Source organism: Scaptodrosophila lebanonensis, unplaced genomic scaffold (assembly GCF_003285725.1).
Source record: "Scaptodrosophila lebanonensis strain 11010-0011.00,11010-0021.00 unplaced genomic scaffold, SlebRS2 tig00000072-arrow-pilon, whole genome shotgun sequence".
Taxonomy (NCBI): Eukaryota; Metazoa; Arthropoda; class Insecta; order Diptera; family Drosophilidae; genus Scaptodrosophila; species Scaptodrosophila lebanonensis.
Genome location: NW_022060558.1, coordinates 2536650 through 2560111, shown reverse-complemented (window position 1 = coordinate 2560111; position 23462 = coordinate 2536650). Strand labels below are relative to the sequence as shown.

The following is a 23462-nucleotide window of genomic DNA, read 5'->3' as shown; positions in this document are numbered from 1 at the left end:
TAATTCAAACTTGGATATTGTTTTGATTCCGCAAATTGAAATTTGTGTCAATAGCTTGCGTAATCCTTGAACTAATCGTATCGAAACTGAAAAAAAAAAGAAAACAGTATTTCAATAAACTTTTTGATAAAAAAATACTATCAAATAAATTATCCTACATATAGATGGAATGAAATTTATGGGCAGAGTTTGGTGTTCAGATTAGTTGTGATTCCAAAGCCATGGAGATACAAATATTGACTTGATTCTGACAATAACGGGTACGCCAGAACTCTCGCCAATTTCAACCAAGAGCTGTAGAGGCATATGATGTGAAAATCTCTTACTCTCTGAGTCGCTTATAAAAATAATAAGTATAGGTCACATTTAAAAAAAAAAAATAGTGCCAATAATGAGTTTACAATATAAGAACTACGAGTATATTAGACATGTTGCTGCATTAAGCAAAAACGGCTTTTATTGCTGCTTATTGCTCATTTACCTTCACAATTACACAGCTATATCCAATAAATTGCACAAATATCTGGTATTATGTAATTATCTAACAATATTTCAAGCATCATCTTAATCTGTTCACATTCTACGATATGTTAGCAACGAACCAATATGACGCCATGAATGATGTAAGGGAGTGAAAACATGACGATAAACTGATCGTATTCCATAAATTTAAATAAAGCTATCAGCTCCATTATAAACTAATACATTTCTGGACTGGTTCATGCAGTACAAACAAGTCTACACATCTGGTCAGGTTACAGACAGATTCTGGGTTGTTTTTTGCTGAATAAAACCATTTAATCACAGCTCATTTGATAGCTCAGTGCATTAGTATCCATAAGAAGGTAGGGTGGCGACAAATCTGCATCATTCTTCTAGTTAATTGCTTGAAACCAACTAGAGGAACAAGCACTGCTGGGACCTATTGGCTTTTGTGTGTTTTCAATGGAGTTAGTTGAGATTACTAATAATTGTTGCTCGATTTTCTCATTCCATTTCTGTTTTTATCTTTGTCAGCTCATTTCCTATCCACTCTTGCCTCTTTACCTGACTGACCTGACTCAATTTTTCTCGCCTTGCGCATTCCACAGATTGAATTCAAGTTGCAAGATAAAGAGGAATAGAACAACAGCCACAATAGTTACAGTAATAGTATGCTCTTGTGCTTCTAGATTTCCACAGTTATGGCATTTATTTTAATTTGTGTGTATATATGACATGCAGTTTGTAAAACTAAATAGTTAGCAATCATCTTGTTTATAAAATATCTCTGGCAGACATGCGAACTGATAGTTGCAGTTACCTCTGTTGCTATTACATTATTACAAAAGTTCTATTGCTATTGTAGATGTGTTTTTCCCAACAACTAAGCAGTTCGTTTAGTTAACAAAACAAAAATGTATTCACTGTCAAGTTGAAGCGTAAAAATGCCGTCATATCGCAAAACAACGGATGACCACGCAATTAGCAAATAATGACGAATTTTTACAAGTCGTACTTCCAACGAATCTTCGCACTAAAGCACGAAATATGTAAGCCTTTGGGGCTCTGATTAGCAGTATGTGTTTGACTAGTGCCAACAAAATTATAGCGGCATTCATAGTTCGACCTTTGCCAGTCATGACTTGCCAGTCACTGACAGTTCTATTAAAGGCAAAATTGATTGTCTGTCGACAAACCGACGCGTCGGGCCGGCCTCAAACCAGTTTCGCAGTTAACTGCAAAGCTGTGACTAAATATCGAAGTGCATTGCAGTTCCAGTGCCGGTTGTTGTGCATTTTTCACGTTTCAAGCACTGCTCTTGCTGCAGTCTCTGTTGCTGTTTATTTGCCACATGTCAATACGATTGAGGATGCACATTCCTTAAGGGCAGGCGACCACTGCACATCAAGTATCTGACCAAGTTCACTTGGCTAAAGTGTTGCCAAGCACAAACTTATTCTCTGGCTCGTGGAAAAATAGCAAATGTTCAACATTCTCGAATATAGAAAGCCCTGCATTAGTTCTAATAGCCTGTGAGACTTTTACAAAAAAAAAGAAAAGAATAATAAATGCATCATAATTTTCTTTTATTAGTAAAAAATTAAAATTATTAGCTGAATAATAACTTGGCCATCAAATGGCTCCTAATTATTGTACATTTCATGTGGACTGTCTTTAAACCTCAATTCGATGCGAAAAACCACATGGACTGACATTTTTTTAAAATTATTTTTCAAACAGTATTGTGAAAAAGACAGCGCTAATCATGAAATATAATTCAACATTCGAAGCAAGCCTCTACATTCTTCTGTTCCAGCATTGTAGTTCGGTCTTTTCGGATTTTTGCTAATCAGGCATCAAATATTGGTTAGAATTTGCCTTAAACTATAACTAACCAAGATATACATGATTAGTTTCTTAGTGCTTATGAATCGTATTCTGAACAATCGATCCATCAAAATTGGTCATCGTTGAAGTAGAGCTGTATATAGCGTTTTGCTAAAAATCGATTTTTTTAAAATGAAATGCATAGTTGAATAAGTACATTATTACTTGAAAGTGGCGTTGATAATATATGAACTAAAACTTTATTTCCTTCAACTAACAATAAATAGATATTATTTTGCAGACAATCGGGGAAAAAATCGAAAGAAAACGATGTAGTTAGCATGGAATATTTTGCAGCATTACTTTGAAGAGTCTTCGATAAAAAGAATGATCTAATCAAAATATTGTATAAATAGATTATTTATGCAGCTGAAATTAAGTTTTGTATATTCTGTATTCATATAGTATATTTTATATTATTTCTATATTCAATAGTGCCCTTCTAGGATTCAGTTCGTGATAAAATATGTGAGAAATTTAAAGTAATAAATCTGAGTATTAGATACACGTATTCTATCGCATTTCTATCGCAAATTTTAAACATTTACAGCAGCCCCATATACTGTTGAGATAGAGGGTACAAATAGTTCAATGGCGGGGCGTTAAAGTGTGGAGGGGATGAAAAGAGTGCTCTGTTGCGTAAGCGACTCTGACAGTTCGAGTGGCATGCGCGTTGCCGTTACTCAGTCAGCTCAATCATTCAGAAAAGCTTGTAATTGACTTAGTTAGCTAATTTCTGCAGCTCAAAGTGCATAAATCAACCAACTTGTATATATGCCGAAGCTAAGTTTGCTGACGATTATAAGTATATAAGTATTAGCTATTATTGTTGCTTACTAGCCCATAATATACTTAGTTGTTTTTGTTGTTGTTGAAGCTGCATTACTGAATGAAAGTTCAGACAAAAGGTTGCTTATTATTTGAACATGCAAGTGAATATATAATTTTGTGCCATTTAGGGGATGTACGTTGGTGGGTAGTGGTAGTCAAATGCCGTTGCTAGTTGATCCATTAAAATAGTTAATTGCATTTGTAAAAGGCTATCATTTTATTATTATTCATTTACATACGAAGTGATTGTTAAAATGCACACAGGCATTCTACAACCTTAGTATTACAATGAAATGCAAAGTCTGCTTCATATAGTACTTACTAGTTTATATTTAATAGATGTTATTAATCGAGACTAAAGGTTGCTCACATCAGTATAGGTTCTGTTATACTGCTGATGGATCACTGGGATTAGTAAGTAAACGACTTACAGATTGTGCAAATCAGCACAATATCTAGAAAAGTGTAGCATTGCATTGTGTCCCAGAAATAAAATTCTCTGACTGTTCACTGCACGAAACAAACGCAGCCCAACCCGATGAAGTCGCCAATTAGCACATGGTTGATTAGTTGCCACCACTTGTATATATTTTCTAATGCGTATTCTTCATATGGATATGGTTAAAGGATGAACTCTAAAGCCTCCTACATATATGAAAATTCTTGTGAGACACGTTCGTATTAAAATATCTGTGATAGCATCAGTTCTCACATGGTGCTTCCATAGAAACCACAAAGTGTTGTGGAAAAACTGTGATGGCAAGAAGAGGCGAATACAGGGTATTTCCGCTCCGGTCTTACAAAATGTTCATGTTCTACGTGTATGTTAACTATTCATTTGAATAAAAAGTTTCAATTTTTGACACTGATTAAAGCCACAACTTATTGCAAACTTAAGTACCCCGTACCCATTCAACAGAATCGCAACAATGTTAATAAAATCAACAAACATTCAAAAATACTTAATCAACAAAATTGCAATGGTTAAATGAAACTTAAAAACAAACATTCACAAATTCAGTTCAAATGGGAAAACACAAGAAAAACCTGAAATATAATTAAACAAAATAGTCATTTATTATTTCAATGAGTTTGCCATTAAATGTTGTTGACATTTATTTTAGTAGAGCAATTGTAATTAAAGAACGTTTACTTTTCCCTTGTTGTAACTAAAATTTAAAGGCATTTCCATAGTAAATCAAGGCCCTTTACTTCAGCAAAGAAAAAACAATGCAAGCCAATTAAAACGTGAACTCATTCGTGCAGCAGAAATTGTCAAAGCGAGCAAATGAACCAATTTTTTATTGAATCGCAATTGGAAGATTATAATGCAACGGTTTTCTTATATTACCAATACATTTTGCAAACATTGAGTATCCAGCTGCGAGTGTCGGCGAATATTTTTGTATTCGCTTTTACATCTATGTAGACGATTACAAAATAGTGATGCAACCTGCTATTTCCGAGGCTAACAACAAACTGCAAACACCAAGCTGGATGACAAAAAGCGCTAAATCGTATACTATGACTACACTTATCAGTTTTTAAATACCTGGAATCCGGAATCCTATATTTATATTACCTTAAATTACCCGCCACATGCGGACCGTTCTTATTATTTATTAACTAACAATATACTTCCAAAACATTTGGCGACCATGCCCGACCCGCAGTGTACTTCATATATGGTTGGATGGGCATTTGTCTAAAAGTCTAAAATGTCGTTTGAAATACGAAATGTTAGGGAACCAGTAAGCGAGTAAAGAACCAAGAAATGCGAAATCCATTCTTTATCTGTGCGATTTAAAGAGTAGAACCTAATACTGTCGGCGGTTTCGCAAGTTTGTAGGAGAACTACTGAGTATAACTGCTAACTAATGGCTCGTAATAAGTGCGGTTCGTGTTCGCAAAAAATAGGCATCATTAAATACAAATACGTTTAGGGGCGCACACTCACACTCAAGCCCCACAACAAGCATAACAAACGACTACAAATCTACGTACTATACATGTCCATCGTGTAAATATACTAGAGTATGTGTGACCGTGTATTGTTGGGGCTGTCTAGCAATGTTCTTGCTTCCTGCCGCCTGCCGCCTGCTGCCATTCTCCTCTCCACGCACACAGGAAATTGTTTGTTGAATTTTCGAATTATATTTTGCTGCCGAGCGTGTAGTTGTGTGTTTGTATGTGTGATTAAGTTGTATGCAACTTGTATGTGTGCAACTTGTGTGTGTGTAAGAATTTTGTGGAGCTTCATTTTTGCTTTTCAATTTATAAAATGCTGCTTGCCGCTTGCTGCCTGCTGCTCGCTTTCTTTTGTATTTGTATTGTATTTATGTTTGTATTTGTTGTATGTTTGTGTGTGTGAAAATGTGCGGCAACAAAAATTGAAATTGAAACCCCAACATTTTGATACCAAATTATATGCTTGATGCCCGGCCATGTTTCATATGCAATACGGGGCGTATACACAACAAACATTACGGCATTATTGTGCTGCGCCCATTTTGCACAAAGACCTACAAAAGCATTTGCAAAATTATGTTAAATGCTCAACGAGCAGCCTCATTGAGTAACACAAAGAGACCTTCAGCCTGCAATACGTACCGAAAGAGAGAGAAAAGAAGTTACAACGAACATTTTTATTACATTTTGTGCAAATTTTCTTTTGACTTTGTATTTGCACATTTGCAGCATTGTGGCAAATAATAATTTGCCAACTATTTGGGAAATTGTTTTCAAATGTGAGGGCCAAATAGGAGGAAGAGCAGATCTGCTGTCGCCACCCCTACCCCATTACTAACACATGAGCGCATATTTTGTCGAGCGCACTGCCCATTTTTGTTGTGAGTTTTATTGAGCGTAAAATTTTGTTTTATTTTTTATGTGTGCACCGCTTTCTCTGTCTCTCTCTCTCTCTCTCTCTCTCACTCTCCCTCTATTTTTTTGATTACTAGTACGCTGAGTTTTGCGTGTGAGAGTGAGTGCGTGTGTGTGTGTGCAAAAATAAATATAAATATTTATTACTTCTCACACTGGTGACTGGTGGGGACCGTCAATGTTTACCAACCTAACTTTTTCATTTATATTTTTTTTTTTACCAAATGGGCCAAGCCACGCTTATCATGAGACCTGGCTGGTGGGCTGGATGGTGGCCTGACTGACCAAGGCCAAGTCTTTTGCGTATGCAAATGAGCAGTGAACGGATGGGCAATTGGGCACGCGGCCGATAAGTGCCATTGACCCATTTGATATGTTTTGCTTTAGGAATAGAGCCAACAGTGGGGGACCAAAGTTAAGTAGATATTGGAAGCAAAGTGGAAACCGGAACTACTCTAGAGGCTGGCCAATCAAATGGTACATTCATGCGAATAGAGGGGGAACTACAAGGATAACAGTTGGGGTTGGATCGATCAATTATTAATATTTTGGTTTAATTTTCAAACTTTCTGTATCACAGATATACATTCATACAAACCTTGTCACCTACTTGTATTTCAACTTTGCATGGCAATATATTCAACATCTTACAACTAATAATTCCATTTTATTGTTTTAAGAAAGGGTAAAAACATTTGCTCACCATTATTTACACCATCTTCGTTATTTTAACATTCATTTGAAATGAATTTTATTTTTACCAAGGACTTGTGCCTTATTTTAATAGAAGGAATAATAATTTTCAACACACATACCACACAGATTTCATTATCACGGGCTACTATAAAGCATTTCAATTTCTCGTGCATAAAGATTAAAAAAATAAACCTCGGAAAATAATATAGATAAAGTATTATATTATTGGAATACTATATATTACAACCACACAAATAAAGGATATTCTACAATATTGGACTACAACTTACTACTTAATGTACAGAAACTTAAACATACTTGTAACATATATTAATATCAAAGGTCCTACTAAATAAAAGTATTGAAAAGAGACATTAAATTAATTTGGGTTTTGTAATTCCTGATTCCTAATTTATAAAATGTCTGTACACATAAATATGTTTCTATATCAGATTTAAGGCATATAGCTGAGACGACGGCCATAGTAACAATCAATGCTAAGCTCGCCTTGCCTTCGTATAACACTATTAAATAATATATTTCCCTAAGGTTTAATCAAAATATCTCTTCCTTTTAATTAAAGCCATAACTTACAAGCTTCTTTTTATACAAGATACTTTATTTAAGAACAGCCCTCGGAAAAAGTAATGGATCGTTTAAATTCAAATGAATGCTATTTCATATAATAAATAGATTATGGTAAGGTTTAAAAGCCTTCAATGCGAAACTCGGCTGTGATATTCTAATGAACAAATTGAAAATATTTGGTACAAAAGGACAATTTTTTATCGGTCATTCCCATATCAGCTATAGACCGAATATTTGAAATGAGACAAAAAGTTCCTAGGTTTGTTAATATATCTTAATGAACAGTAAAACGACAGACAGACATGTCTATATCATGCTGATAATATATGGCACGAGTCTGCTACGCTTCCTTCAACCTTCTTGTGTTCTTCCCTTTACCTTATACTCTTGGACTTCGACTTTTTAGTATAGCCTTATCAACGTCATGGTAGCAACGCATAAAAAACATATTTTCAAATACTGTTCTTATCCATTGTTGACGCCTAATTTGCTCTTATATCTGACCTTTTCTGATTAACATAGAATCACACTATAGTTAAGACCAAAGCCGTTTGAAGCGAATATCTTTTGCCGCTTAAGCAACGTGTATTCCAATAATACCTCTAAACTCAATGTTCATGCATGCCATAAAGCTCTAAACGTTTTGTTAAGGCCATAAATGGTGCGGCAAGTGTTATATGACACATAATATAAATGCAGTAAACCTAAAGCTATATACAAATATGTGACTAAAACATCATAGAATATATCGCAGGCAACAGACAATGACCTCAAAAACCACACACACTCGCTTCATTCGCAAACAATGCCAAGCAAATTTTGTTTTATAGACCTGTTTACCTGACTCAAAACTGCCGAAAACTTTGTCAAACACACACATACACAAATAGGTTCACAGTTACCGATACAGACATAGATACAGATACAGGAAACAGAGATATGTACGAGTATGCAAGAGAATAGACCAGATAATCATTTCATTTTACAACTTTTTTCTCCAACTTATTTGGCATTGTCGCGCCTGCTTTATGTTCCTTGCTATTTCCGTTTATTTATTTTTTATTTCTTGGCAGGATATACCTTTTGCCTTTGTGCTCAGATGCGGATATACACGATACTCACACATTCGATGTAGATACAATCGCAGCACGCAACAATTTGCACTTCTTTATGCGGCTGAACTTCAAACTTTGTTTGGGTGCCACTGCCTGTACCTGTCCTTGTGCTTGTGCCTGCGAGTGTGAGTGTGTTGCTTTATTTATAAACATATTTTACTTTTCATGCATGTGCGCTCCTGTCTGTCCCCACCTGCTCCGCACTCTCGGCTCCTGGCTCCTTTGTGTTGAATTGTGCGATTTTATTTATTTCCGTCTGCCTGCCAAGTTGGCACCTGCTCCCGAACCGCCGCACAAATTGTTACAAAACCCATAAAGATTTCAAACAGCAGATACAAATCTGTGCAGTCAATACGCACAGCCGGCATCCGGCAGCCGAGCATGTAAGCGCGTATCTTATAGATAGACAGTGGCATGCCTTGGCAACTTTAAAGATATACTCCAACATCAAGTTATTGTTGAGGGTTTGGTTGCTCGGTGGCTCCGTGTCTCACGTGCACCCCGTTTTTTATTGCAATAAAAGATACTTTCTGTCGTTTACTTTTCTAACACCTTTCCGTGCCTGGTTAAAGTTTCTCCCTAGCTCTCGAGCTGGCATGCAGGGCTTGAGGGTGCTTTGAAAAATTATTGCACAAAACTTTTGTTTGCTGTTTGCCTTTGTTTATTGTTGCTTTTGGTAATTTGCAGCCACGTAAATGTTTTAGTATTTATCTTTATGTGTTATGCTGCAAGTCTTAGTTTTACTCTTGTTTGATTAAATTTGTGGTTTTTGCGGATCTTGCGGTCACAGAGAGTGTGTGCGTGTGTGTGTGTCTGCGTCTTGGTCAAGTCGGTCAGACAATCGGGCAGTGAGTCAGTTAGCAAGAAAGATAAATAAAGTTTTAATTGTAAACATTTGCAAGTGGCCAAGGGTCCGAAGGTCTGAAAGGAACACCGCAAGCATGAACAGGGCAATACTTGTCAGACTTACTGGGTTTTCACACGCCATTTTCAAGGTTAGCGGTTAAGTGTCTAAACGAGTTTAACTTTATTTCAATGCACAGGAACGTTTAGTGATCGAATAAAGAAAGGAGCAGGGAATGGTGTTGTACATACGCAATAAAAAGCCTTGAGATGAGAATGACGCTTTAATGGCATCCAAGAAGAAGACGAACTTAAGTTCATATTAAAACAGGCATATATAGGTGAGATTTTTTAGCGACAGAACAAAGTTTTACTAAAGAAACTCCACTAATTATAGGTGACATACAGGTATTTATGTTTTCAATACGATTTTAATATACATTCTTGTAAACTAACATGAATAGTACTTTTTTGAAATAACAAGGACTATTAATTAATTAATAAATACGCCATACCCGAAAGGTATATGTATGGTATGTAAACAATTCCTTTATTATTGTAAACAAAAATACGCAATAAAAGCATTATTTCAAATGTCTCTAAAGCTTTGCCTAGTCTGTCCGATAATAAAATGTAAAATTTGTTGAATTCCTAGTGTAAAATTTGTATGAATATTTTAAAACCTATATAAATAGCTTGTTATTGTTTTAAATTGTGAGTATTGAGCAATATTTGGTGGCACGCAACTACTCGTAACTGCGTCTAATCATAATGATAATTATAAGCAGCAAATATTTATTATCTTCTACTAATAAATGCTAATTAAAAAGCAAATCGTATTGCGCATAAATATCTCCCATAAGCTCATAAGCATAATCTCCAACAGAGTAATCGCATTTATTAGGCAGGAAGCTGAGCAGAGTCGCAATTATGAACATATCTCTAATTATGTCAGCATTATTACAACACAATACATAATAATATCGCCGGAGACGTTTGAGTGACCAACTCATCAGCACCATCATCTTATTGGATTTCGCCACTGCCCTCCATTTGTTGTGTGTTGACTCAATTGTGTTAGCCATGTGCGCTTGCCTCTAAACACTCACTGACGACTGTTTCACATCGTTTAAAACAATTTTTCTTAATTGAAAACGCTTTGAGCAATTCTTGACTTATATTAGCCAGCCAAGCGATGAACATTACCAGTGACAACATGGCGAAGACCAGCATCAACCACAACAGCAGCAGCACAAGCCACAAGCCAAGAGTTTCACTTGCAATTTACCAGAGAGTTGTGCAGAAATTAATTACATTGAAGTCATTTATCAAGAAAGTTTATTTCCAGCAACCGGCGCCCAAACCAAAAGCCAACAGCATCAACGAAACAAATACAAACACATGTTGTTGTTGCTGTGATGTTGTTGTCACTGGTTTTGTTGCTGCTGCAATTTAGAGTTGCTCAGTTCTATGGCCCTGCTTGGCTCATTGTTGGCCCAGAGGCCCGTGTGCAAATCAGTAAATTAAATTGGGTTTAGGTGCCATTTTGTTTTTAGCGGCTCTTGAAAATAATTGCTAAACTTTTTTGCACAAAAACTTCAATTGTTTTTGCAGCATTTCCGCTCAGCGAAATGACAATTTGACATTAGAATAAAAAGAAAGTGCACTTTGGCGAACTAAAAAATTAAAAGCAGCTATAAGAGAACGAGGTGGAGCGCAAAAGGAGCCTGAGTGTGGGCGACCATTTTGAACATTTGATTTCAATTCGGGCCAAATTGGCAATGCACTTGTATGACCAGTAACTGGGCAGCTATTTGAGTTCAAAGGGGCGGACAGCGCAGAACAAAACAGCGACACACAGGCAATATCCATCACGGAACATTCACTTACAAAACAGACTCGCCCCTTATCACCCCAACCCCCACCCCCCACCGCCACTCACAGTTGCCAAACTGCAAGTATATACAAAAATTGGTTTAATCAACTGTGAAACAAGTGCAACAACGGCAGTTGCTGTCCCAGAAATAGCCATGCAGCTGTATCAACAAAATGGCAAACTGTTAGATGTTGGCTGACAGCGAATAGAGAGACATGCGGATGGACATGGACATGCAGCAGAACAGGAGCAGAACAGTTAGAAAAATTGAACGCCATTTCGCGCGAAATGCGTTTCAGCGCATATATAGTACTATAATGCTGGTATTGGGGTCGAGTTCGCTTATATCGATTCACTTTCCTAGTCAATGCACAGCAACAACATGGTGTGGCCATTCACCTAAAACTGTACAAAACGCTGGCCAATTCTTTTTCAATTTTAACTTTTGTTCATCAGTCTGTTAATATTCATATCGATTTGTCTAACATTTTCAGCTACAAACACAAAGCCGTTGGTTGACGTTGATACGGAAGACAGCACCAGCAGCAACAACAACAACAACAACAACTGCAAGCCAACACAAACATAATGGACGCCGAAGCTGATGGTCTGCCGCCGGCCCCGCCCCAAGCCAGTGGAATGGATTTGGCAGCGCGCCGTCGTCTCTTCATCTCACAGCCCTCGACATTGGCAACGAGACGCCAACAGGCGGTTTGTGTGCGTCGTGCTCACAAGATGTATGGCGGCGGCAAGAATCCCAATATTGTCCTAGATGGCCTGAACATGACAGTGCCCAAAGGAGCCATGTAAGTACATTACTTGTGGTTTGGCAGGAGGGAGGGGAGCTCAAATTGAAATGTGAATGGGGGGTAAATATTTGCAGGCTTGCAATGTGAACGATTTTCATGTAATTATGTATTAGCTGTTTTAAATATTGATTTAAAATGTTATATAATGGTATATACTAGGAATTAAGCCAATGGCAAGCAGTTATAAAAGAACTGTTAGCAATTACAGAGAAACAAATCTTAATTGTAAAAGAGTTGTATCCAGATTTCTACCTATTTTAGAGCTTCATTTATTTCACATAATTGCTAATTGTAGATAGATTGATTTTTTGTTAAATAATTATATTGCTTCAACTTAAAAATATTGTATTGTGGTAAATGATAGCGCATTTTATACTCGTAAATACATTCAAGTATATGATCAGCATGACGGGACAAGTTCATGCATGTTTGTCCTTTGAATCACAACAGCAGCGGAAACGAAACTTCTTCCTACCCAAAGCCAGCCTAATACAAAGCAATTATAGTACCTATATTGTACAAATCCAACATAGCATAATCACTATTTTTTGAAGGTGTCTTAAAAATACTAGCTCTTTTGAATTATTTCAGTTATATCCTAAGAAGTGGGGAGGATAGAGGGCATACAAGAGTCGTGTTTTGCATATTTTCATTAAAAATCACTTTACTTGCATGGTTCTGCAACACCACCAGATATTACAACATCGTTCTCATCAACATTCCACTTTTTTCCAAGATCTTTGTAATTAACAAATTTTTATAGTGATCTGATTTAAAATTACATTGCCTCTAACTCCAAGCCTGATAATGTTCGAAACTAATAGCTCGATATACATCTTGGTATGGATTCATCGACGAGATGAAATTTATAAATCAAAATAATCCAGGTACATGATATCAGCACCGATTTTGAAATTTTTTTGGAAGCTTGCTCGGAGCAGCACTAATGCCAACGGCGATAATTTCTGCCTGTCGAGAAAGCAATATTTGTTTTTGTGCTGCTTTGTGTTAATGCATCCAGTTCATATCTGGCCTAATCTCTTGTCTCATGTACGCATATTTTCTGTCTCGCAACAACTGGCTAAGCTCATTAAATTCCATTAAATTATGAAAATGTGTATTGTGGTCTTCCACCAGCTACACAACAAAAGTCCAATGCGCGTCGACCAAATCTTAATCCAAAAATCGAATATGCAAATGCGAGTGAGTGCATTGTGGTCAGTTGGCCAGGCCGGTCATACGATTTTAGTTTGTATCCAAATTCAAACTAGCACGAGTATATATGTATATGTACATTGTATGTATGTATGTATGTATGTATAGGAAAATGTAAATTGTGAAGCTGTGTATGCAACTGTGTATGCGCGCGCTCAACTGCCCGGTTTGTCTGTGAATGACCCTCAAATGTTAGTGACCGCAATTAGCACTTGACTTAATAATATCAGACGACATCAACGCAGAAGTTGCCGAGCAGCAACTTTTCTTGTTGTTGTTGTTGTTGTCGTTGTTGTAATATCTATGTATGTATGTACAAGCATGTGAAGACGAAGACGAACTAAATGAGGCACAAAAAATGCGTCGTTGGCGATGGGCAGCAAACGCCCGAGTTGATTAAGTGGGTCAATGTCAGCGGCAGCAGAGAGCAGAGACAGTGACAGAAGCAGAGGCAGAGGCAGTGCTGACTGGCTGGTTGGCAGGCTGGCTGTCTGGCTGGCTGGCAGCTGAAAAACTGCCAAATTAACAAACGCGGGGCAGAAAAAGTGGTTGTGCGACAGCAACTTACAGCATCCGAAAACAGGTTTGGTTTCAGTTTTTTTTTAGCCAAGACGCAAACCCTAGCGATAAAACTTGGCGTTGCCAGATGCCATCAGCAAGCCATGAATGAACTGCAAATGCCAACCCAGCCCGAGACTAAAGACCTAACAACAAGCAGCTTGAAGCTTGACCATGAAATTTCCGTCGCTTAGGCACGCACACACACACACACACACGCACACACCTAAAGACATAAAACGCGGGTATTTGTTTTGGCCACTTAGCATCACGCGAGATATTTCACACACAATTATTTAATGCGTCGACCGACTGAATGCCTCGCTGAAAGTCCCATTGACAGACTGTCACACAAAATCCGTCAAAAAAGAAAACAACAAAAAAAGCAACAAAAAAACTGCACCAACAATATCAAAAGTGCCGCTTAAGAAAAAACTGTGGGTGGCAAAATTCTGTAACCAAAAACCCCAGCCAGCCGCTCAAAAACACACAACAACGAAAGCGCACAAGAGACAAACAAACAAAAGCGCTACCCAAAAAAGAATAAAATAAAAAAAGTACGTACTGTGGAAAAATGAAAAAAGGAAAACTGTCAGCGACGCGTTAGTGTGAACAAGAAGATTTAGCACAAAATATGTCACCCAGTCGCAATGTCTGGCTGTCAGTCACCGCCGCTTCAATACACCCCCCGAATGCGTCCGCCAACTCGTCCCTTCGTCATTCTCAGCTACCGCATGCCTGCCCCAACACAAGATTTGTTGCGTCAATGGTAAAAACCAGAGCCCCACCATCACCATCACTGTACACTGGCTCACATTTTTAAATCCACTTGAGGAAAATGTGTCATTTTAATTATAAATTCCATTCAGAATTCTTTATTGGAAATATCATACTCGTATTTTATAAAAGCATGCGACTGTCCGAGTTCGTTAAAATTTAAATAATTCTGAAAGGCAATTGCATCAGGTTAGACAAAAATATTCTTAATATCCGGCAAAGGAATATACGAAGAATCTTTTTCAATCAGAGTGTCACACAAGTCTATAATTGGACAAGACTTTTTGTACATATAGTGAATTTAAAGAAGAAGTGATCTTATCTGTCTCGAAATAAGTATTATTCAATTGCGAATTATTATTAAGACTTTAACAGACAGTGCCAAGCTTTAAAACTGTATGAGGAGTGATGATTTAAATTTATTGATGTTGGTGGTCTCTTACTCTCCCTTTTGGGGGCAAAAATAATTCAGTCATGGCTGGCTCACGAGTTAGTTCGCAGTCATAGCTCGACAGTGGAGATTAGTCAGTTGTTGATTAAAACAGTCCTACTTTCGAGTATGTCCTGTTACCATGCAACAAGTCCAGTTGTAAACATTTCTATTAATAAACTCTTAGAGTTTAGAAAACTAATATATCGCTTGGGTATTGAATAAAATTTACCAACTCCAATATGGAGAATTTATCATTTAAAGGATCAATTGCACGTATCCTGCTTTACATTAAGCTTACACGATTAAAATTTTCGTGAAACCCTACCTATCTTAAAAATATATCCCAGTAGGGACCTCTTTCTATTCTTTTACAGCGACAGCGACTTATGCATAATAGTAATTTTTAAGGCCGGTCCTATTTAATTTCGGGTTCAGTGTACTTACGCCTTAAAACTCGAACTCAAACCTACAGTAACTTTCAGCATTGAGCGGCTTCTGTAGGCGCGGCACAGGCTCAGTGACAATGCCGTTAGTCACCATGGGCGGCTGTCTGGCCGTCGCCTTTGCCGTTGACTGACATTTGTTTTGTTGGATTGGGTTTGGTTTGTTCGCTCGTTTGTTCGTTTGTTTGTTTGTCTGTTTGTTTGTTTGTTTGGATGGGTGTGCTGAGTTGTGTTGTGTGGTGTTGGGCTGGGTGGGCCTGTTAGCGCTTTTTGGGACAACGGCTTCGGCCGTTGGCTGCTGCCTGCTGTCTGCGCCGTTTGACGGCCGTGCAGTGATAAATAATTGTGTTTTTCTTGCTTTATTTGCAATGAATTATAGTTTTTTCTCTGTATATTTTTTGTGTTTTCGACCACACACAAAAATTATGTACACAAACAAGACAAGTGTAGACAATGAACACTTAGAGCCCTAACTCCACTAGTGTAGGCATTGGCATTCGAGGAAGAGGCAGTTTTTGGCAGATGAAGTGCGTGTTGTTTGCGGTTGCTGGTCGGGCAAATAAATCACGCCATTGATGCATAAATAAAGCCCAGAAATTGCGCGGTTTTTGCTTTTGGCTAAATGGCACATTCGGAAGAGAATTTATGTATGTTGGCCAATGTTTTGGACTTGGCACAATTGAAATGTGAGGCAGTAGGCACGGCTGACTTAAACAATAGTTCATTTAATGTGCAGAATGGGTTTAATGTGCTTCATATCTGAACTTTACTAGTAACTACCCTGCTTTTTAATTATTATTTTCTTCATTAAAGAAGCTTTCGATTGAGTCTGATGTGTTATTTGCATACCTGCTACTGATTTAGACAACGATAAAAAAGTTTAGATCAATTAACAGAATGATCGTTGATTTTTTTTATTTAACTCTTGCTTATAATTTGGAAAACCTAAAAACCTATATTAATAAAGTCAAATACTGAGCGATTTGATTGATCATTCGTTCAACTTCACTCCGAAGTTAATTATAGTTTGAGCCTGAAACAACAGTTTGGGTTTTTTAGCACAGCATTGAAGACTATTTAAAAAATTCAACACTACAAGAAAAACAAGTAAAAAAGCTAAAGTCGGGTGTCCCGACTTCGAAATACTCTGTACATATGTTTACAATAATTATAGAAAATAAAAAAAATTAAGAAAATAAAAAAAAAAATTTGATCGATTTTACCTCTCTCGGTATTCGAACTCACGTAAAGGGTGTATAATTGCACATTTACATAGCAATTGCGTCTGTGTGAGTGTATGTATGCCTATGCGCATCTATTCGTGTCTGTGTAAGCATTTTCGCAATCAACCAAACAGCAACATCAACAACAGCCGCGGGCAGCGCTTGAGCAGCGCTGCAGCAGCGCTGCATCAGCAAATATATTTATGGCTATAACTTCTTGTTAAATCGGTCTATCATAATGAAATTTGGCATACGGACACATAATAACTAACTGGGGGTATTTCCAAAATTTTAGTTCGAAATTCCAAGAATTACGGGAGTTACGATTTGCGGGGTAGAGGGGGGAGGGAGGGGAATTCCAAAATATACATTTTCTGCGTATTCACATAAGGCATCTGGGACTAAAATTTGGTGTTCCTAGGTCTTATAGTCTCCGAGATATAGGCGATTATACGAATGGAAAATCGTGAAAACCCCCATAGGGGGGAAGTGGGGGGGAAAATCAAAAAAATAAAACAAACTCGTATAGAATACACACATAACGCATCTTCGTGCAAAATTTGGTGTCTCTATCTCTTATAGTCTCTGAGATCCAGGTGTTCATACGGACGGACAGACGGACAGACAGACAGACAGGGCTAGATCGACTCGTCTCGTCATGCTGATCAAGAATATATATACTTTGTGGGGTCTGCCACGCCTCCTTCTGCCTGTTACATTTTTCAGCTCCCGCAAACCTAATATACTCTTGTACATTTCATGTACAGAGTATAATTATGCGGTCTAATAGATTTAAGCCTATTTTTTTCATTGGCAACTTCTCATTTATCAGCATAATTGTGTTGGAAACAGATAAGAACTTATCTAATGTACTATCCAATGTACTAAGCAACCTAAGGCGAAAAGTATTTTTGTTGCCCACAAATTTGTTTTATGGACACACACTTTATTTGCTCTGAACTATTTTGTTGAATACTCTCGAGAACATCTGTTTGAAGCACATCGCTTTTCTACAAATAAAGCTTCTTAAAAACTTCACTTCACTCCAAGCTTTTAGGTAGACTTTTATATAAAATTTTCCAGTTCAATTAATTTATAAAATTGTTATTTCTCGTGCAGCTTTTCTTACTCCTATACATTTATTTGCAGTCCGTAATTCCTTACATGAACGAAAGTTCTATTCCATTTATTTTCAAGTTACATAAACAAGGCGAGTACTCCTCAGTCAATATATAAAGCCACACGAGCTTTTCCATTTGCCTTCTAATACGAGTAATGTCTGACCACAAAATTATTTGGCAATCAATTGCCAGCTTACAATTTGTGGTCAGTGGCTCTGGCTTAGAGCAACAAGTGGGCTGGCCCAAAATCCATTATCCAAACCCTAAACTTGCTAAGTGTAGAGCCATTTTCCCTAATAACAAGCTCGAGACGAGATGAAATGAATTGATGAATTACTTGCATGTACGAGCATGTGTATGATGCAGTGCTGTGGTTATATTTTGCGGTCAGTTTTCAGTTAAGTGACTCAGTTGTCTGTTATTGTTATTGTTATTGCCTTTTTGTGGGTTTGTTTCTGAAATGGCAATTACATTTGGCAGAAGGAATAAAATATTTAATTACCCATGCGACGTGTGGGCCTGAATTATAAGCAAGCACTAGATACATAGAAAATTGCTTTGTTACCTTTATTTAGCGTTGTTTGTCGCAATCTAATTTCCATTTGTCTTTCCATCAAACTCAGTTCGATGGCTTTAATTGTAAATCATTTTGAGTAAGAACTTTCAAAGGCCATCTTCTCCTTTAATTTAGATTAGAAAATAGCAATCAATAGCACATCGTACAATAGGCTTTCTGAGGTGTTTGCTCAGATTGTGGAATCACAAGCATATTTCACAGTCGAATAATTCGATCTGACTAGCACATAATTGGCAATTTTGAACGAAGGCCACATTCCTTGTCGTTTTAAATATATGAGCTGATTGCTCCCATTGTTGTGTCATCCGTTGTTTCAATTATTTGTCTTCAAATTCATGAAATGGCCGTACAACTGAGGTAAATTTGTGAATACAATACAATATAGTACAGTGCATGTGTGATACATACCTGTCGTGTCCAGTTATAGAGCCGGTTTGAAGATTTAAAGCGTCGTCGAGAAAGTAAATCAGGAATATATTACTTCAATTAAAGCAATAACGTGTTTTATTCTACTCAAACAGCATTTTGTGGATTTTTACTTATAGTAAACAAATATAAATATTAAATATACATATGGCTTACGCACTATGCCAATTAAAGTGTAAGAGATTATCTTAAATTATGAAATTTGATTAAATAAAACTGTTTTAAGGATAGGGCAGCCACAATAATTAGACATCCCATCAGGCAACTAATTGATTCGTTGTCCTTGGAGGCCTGAATATTATAATCATAAGCAAACATACTTGCCGACTTCTAAATAACATTTGATAATATACCAGAGCACTTCGATTTAAATTTTCAACATCATTGATAGACCAACTTCAATTGATATCTGAATATACAAAGATATTTAAACAAATCCTTGTTATTCAAATCAAATTAATATTATATAGTATATACTTGATCATTGTGCATTCAATTATAAATCACTTAAATTAGGAATAATTATACATTCTACAAAATACTCGGTTAACTTAATATAATGCATAAGCAAACAATATGGCAACATCCTTAAAAAGGACAACCTGGCAACTCAAAATGTGGAAGAAGGCAATTTGAGTTTTGAAAAGAGAAGCGTACGCATGTTGCAAAATTATGAGTGCCTGAACAAACTGAAATTAATGCGTCTTAAACGTCTTAAACTTAAATAAAGTATAAAGTAAGCTAAAAACATAAAGAACCCATACATCCTTACAGATTCAATTTTTTTTAAAGCAGTTATATGTTAATGTAGTCAAATTTGGTTCATGTTCAACCAGAAATGAACAATTTTATGAAAAATTAAAAGAAGAAGCCGTCCTGATTTTCATATTTTTGTAGCACCTTGTAAAACATGTAACAGAAAACATTATTTTATTACCCTTATATCCCATATTTACGCACTGCATTAGCAAATGTTGCTCAAGCATAGACATGTGACTATTATTTGTGTGCTTTGTGCTTTTCATTTAACATTGAGGTAAAGGAAACATAGGTAGGTAGCCTACGAAGTGAATGTAAAGCTCTAATTAAAAGTTCATAGAAGGAAATTAAATATAATTACTCATTAAATTGCAATCTTAATTCTTATATAATTTTGATCAGCTTGTATGTATGTATATGTGCCACGTTTTTTCCATTTTGCTTCAAACTAATACTCTGCTCACAATCTTTATTCAAACTTTAATGACATGAAATATATGAAATGTCTATTGAAACCTTTTTGAATGATTACCGACCCTCAACAAGTGGAAACTCAAAGTGCAGAGCATATAATTGCTTAGAGTTTATCAGTTGCAATCGCAATACAGTTGGTGTTTCTCCACAATTTTATATCAGGGTTGTGCCTGATAAACTCTACTTGGTTGCCTTTCAAAGGCTATTGCAATGACTGTAATTTGTGCATATCAGGTAGCGAATGAAAGCCTGGGCGCAGTTCCAGGTGCACTCCAAGCAATGAAAATAATACGCTTGCCATGTAGAAGGAACGTTACAAAAACCGTACAAGAGGCGTAAAAGGGAAAAATAAAAGCAGCCCAGGTAATTCAACTGCGCTTAACAATGGCAAACAGTGGAACAGACGTGGATCTCTGGTCGCACAGGCCCCGCCATTATTTTGACATACGACAGCAACGGTGGCGATGGCGATGGCAATGGCGGTGCGGATGGTGGTGGAGGAGGCAACACCGAGGGCTATAGTGATGGCGATGGGCGTTCAAACAAAAGAGAGAACACGACGGTGGAACATTTTACACGCAGCTAACTGGGCCGACTGGTGTATTGGATGAGTGGTGCGGGAGGGGAGGGCTCAAAGCTTGGGTTGGCTGGTTGGAGGCGCAAGGCCGGCGCATTACAATGTTGAAAACACAACGTGGCCAACATGGGCAACATGAAGAAACATAATGGCTGCTTACAATTTGTGAACGAGCATAATGCGAACATTACATCCGCGCCATTGTTCTTCGGACCCCAAGCGACTGACCCGGTGGCGCAGCTCGGGGAGCGTACGGGTAGCGTTAAGTTGGCAACTGGTTGGGCTGGCTAAATTAAATTAAAGCTGTTTAGTTGTAATTGGTCGTTGAGTGGGTTGCAGAAGGGGGTCATGGAGGACCATGAATGTGAGCGTTGATATAGGTGTGTGAGTGCGAATTTCATGTTGGCATGGGTTTGAGTAGTGAAGTGAACCTTTTTTCATTTTTAAGGGCGTTGGTCGAGCTTTATTGCACTGGCCATGAAAGCGCCCAATTAATGGTGCATGAATAACGGTAAATTGAGCGCGCAGACACACACACACACACACACAAACGAACACAATCACACGCACATGTAAGTCTCAAAAAGGATTACAAGCTTGCCTTCAGCGTCTCGGCGCGACTGGGCGCGTCTGGACTTTTGACCCGACGTCTGGCTCTCGGCCGAGATTTACACTTTATGGCCTGACCACTGCAGACACAGTCACATAAAATATGCTACACATAATTGACATTAAATTGTTATTAAATTTAATAAAAACGAACGCCCAGCTGCGAAGTCCGACGAGCATGGCAGCCATTTTGTGGCAATGCTTAATACACTTATAATTATTTCGTTAGTAGAACGTTTTTACAATTTGTGTTACGTGCGGCATTAATTGTGTATTTTGCATATAAATAAATAAAATATAAAAGCCAGCACAATTATAGGCGTACGCGATGCATGTAGTACATACGAATAGGTGCTTATATACTATAGTTCATGAGTGTGTGTGTGTGTGTGTGTGTGTGTGTGTGCCTGTGCAACTAATGAGCACATTTGCAAGTGTGTGAGTAATGAATACACTGGCATTCAAGTGCGGTACAAAGTGGCTTCATTAGTAATTTGTTACTTATAGTATTGCCTTGTACGCGGCTTTGTATGAAGACAAAACTAAACGGCAACTCAACATTACACACTTCAATGGGTGTATACGTAGCACGTATGCTTGTTTGTATGTACATAAGTAAATATGTATACATTGCTTACAAATTATGGGTTATTAACTGCAGATATGATGTTGGTGACGGCAAGGGAAATTACTGGTTAGGGGGGAGGGGTGAAGCCTAACACATAAGCTTATTGTTTGGCATTAATTTGTACGTCCTTGTATAAGGGTTGCAGTGGGCGCAAGGCAATATTATTAGAGCGTCTCCTAATTATAAGTAGAAATATATAAGAAACCACCAGCTGTTGTTATTTGATAAGAAATTCAAAATATGGGCTAGCTAGACAGCAGTCTAGCTTTGTTTTCAAAATAGAACTATTTTTATTGAATGCTTCTGGCTCTTTCTTTATAATACTTGCCTCATAGCTGCACATTAATTTAAACCAAATATTATATTATTAATGTAGAAAAAATTTGTTTATTATAGTGTATTGAACAACAGACATTTACAATTTGATTTTCTACAGAGTCTGTGAGTTGCCAAAAATTATATTTCCAATTAGTCCTTGCCCACTGTGCCGCAATCAACTGAGAGCGGCGCGGGCTATTCATTAGCCATGTCGGTATTGCCATACGTCTTTGTATCCAACTGTACGTTAGTATGCATGCTTATTAGTTAAAGCTACTTGAAGTGGTACTAATCTACACTATATATACTATATATATATATATATATATATATATATTCATTCGTTCATTTGCTCGCGTTCATGTTGCTAATGGCCTGACCTTCTGCAACATGCAATTAATACTATACGACGAGTATATATAGTGTATATAGTATGGCGATTCGATATGATATCATTTAGCTTACAACATTTCGATTTGAGCGCAATTGGGTTCACGTGTGATTGCTGTTGGCAGTACAAATTCACTTACAGACTGAAATACGAGTGCCATAAGTTTTCATTTGAGGTCAATATCAAAAGCATTAGTTGCTAATTACGACTCAATAAAAAGTCGCATGAGTGCACTAAGTGCGACTTGTGGCGTATTTGCAATCATTAGTGGCAGCAGTAAACAACTTATACTTTCGTGAGGGGGCAACAGATACAACGAAATTATTGGATCTGCTAGCAATTTAAAAACAGAAGCATCGAATGCTGACTATAAGTTCTCTAAAAATGTCGTAAGAGTTAACTGCTAACAAATTACCTTTCCCTACATCTTACAATACCTATATTCAGCTATAAATGCCTGCTTACCAATTCACTTCAATATTTGTTCTTTAATCTCATCTTTGTTACCATTTTGAAACCTAAAACTACTGCCACTTCACCATATAATTAACCATTAAATGAACTTAAGATGGATGGCTATTCGACTAAAACATTTGAAAGAAAAACGCATTTGTTCCACTTACTTAAGTTTTAGTAACAGCACTGGACACGACTAATTACTGAACAGTTGACGATTTACCTTTCCCTCTGCTATACAAAATTATCGAATATTCTGACATCCTAAGGATATTTTTGAAAAACTCAAATGAAATACCAGCTCAGAAAATAATTTTTGAGCATTAATTCTCTCATCAATTCGACACAGGCCTGTGTAGTTGCATTTTTATTCGTTGTTGTTGCTGTATTTGGTTGCCGCCTCTTCAATTAAGCTTATTTGCGTAAGCAAATTCTCTACAACAGCCATGTAGTATGTACTTGTACA

The 23462-nt window shown here is 37.2% G+C and overlaps 1 protein-coding gene across 3 annotated transcripts in view; it reads left to right on the top strand.

The window, feature by feature from the left end:
- The window catches only part of LOC115625040 (ABC transporter G family member 20), a 76799-nt gene that overhangs the window by 11489 nt on the left and 41848 nt on the right, over positions 1-23462 (top strand). For 2 of the 3 annotated variants that reach the window (XM_030519887.1, XM_030519886.1), the window contains exon 3: positions 11697-12008. In XM_030519887.1, the coding sequence (XP_030375747.1) occupies positions 11791-12008 (218 nt within the window). In that variant the 5' untranslated portion in view covers positions 11697-11790. Of the gene's footprint in view, positions 1-9985; positions 10041-11696; positions 12009-23462 lie in introns of those variants that run through there. The other variant, XM_030519888.1, reaches the window with a different exon arrangement.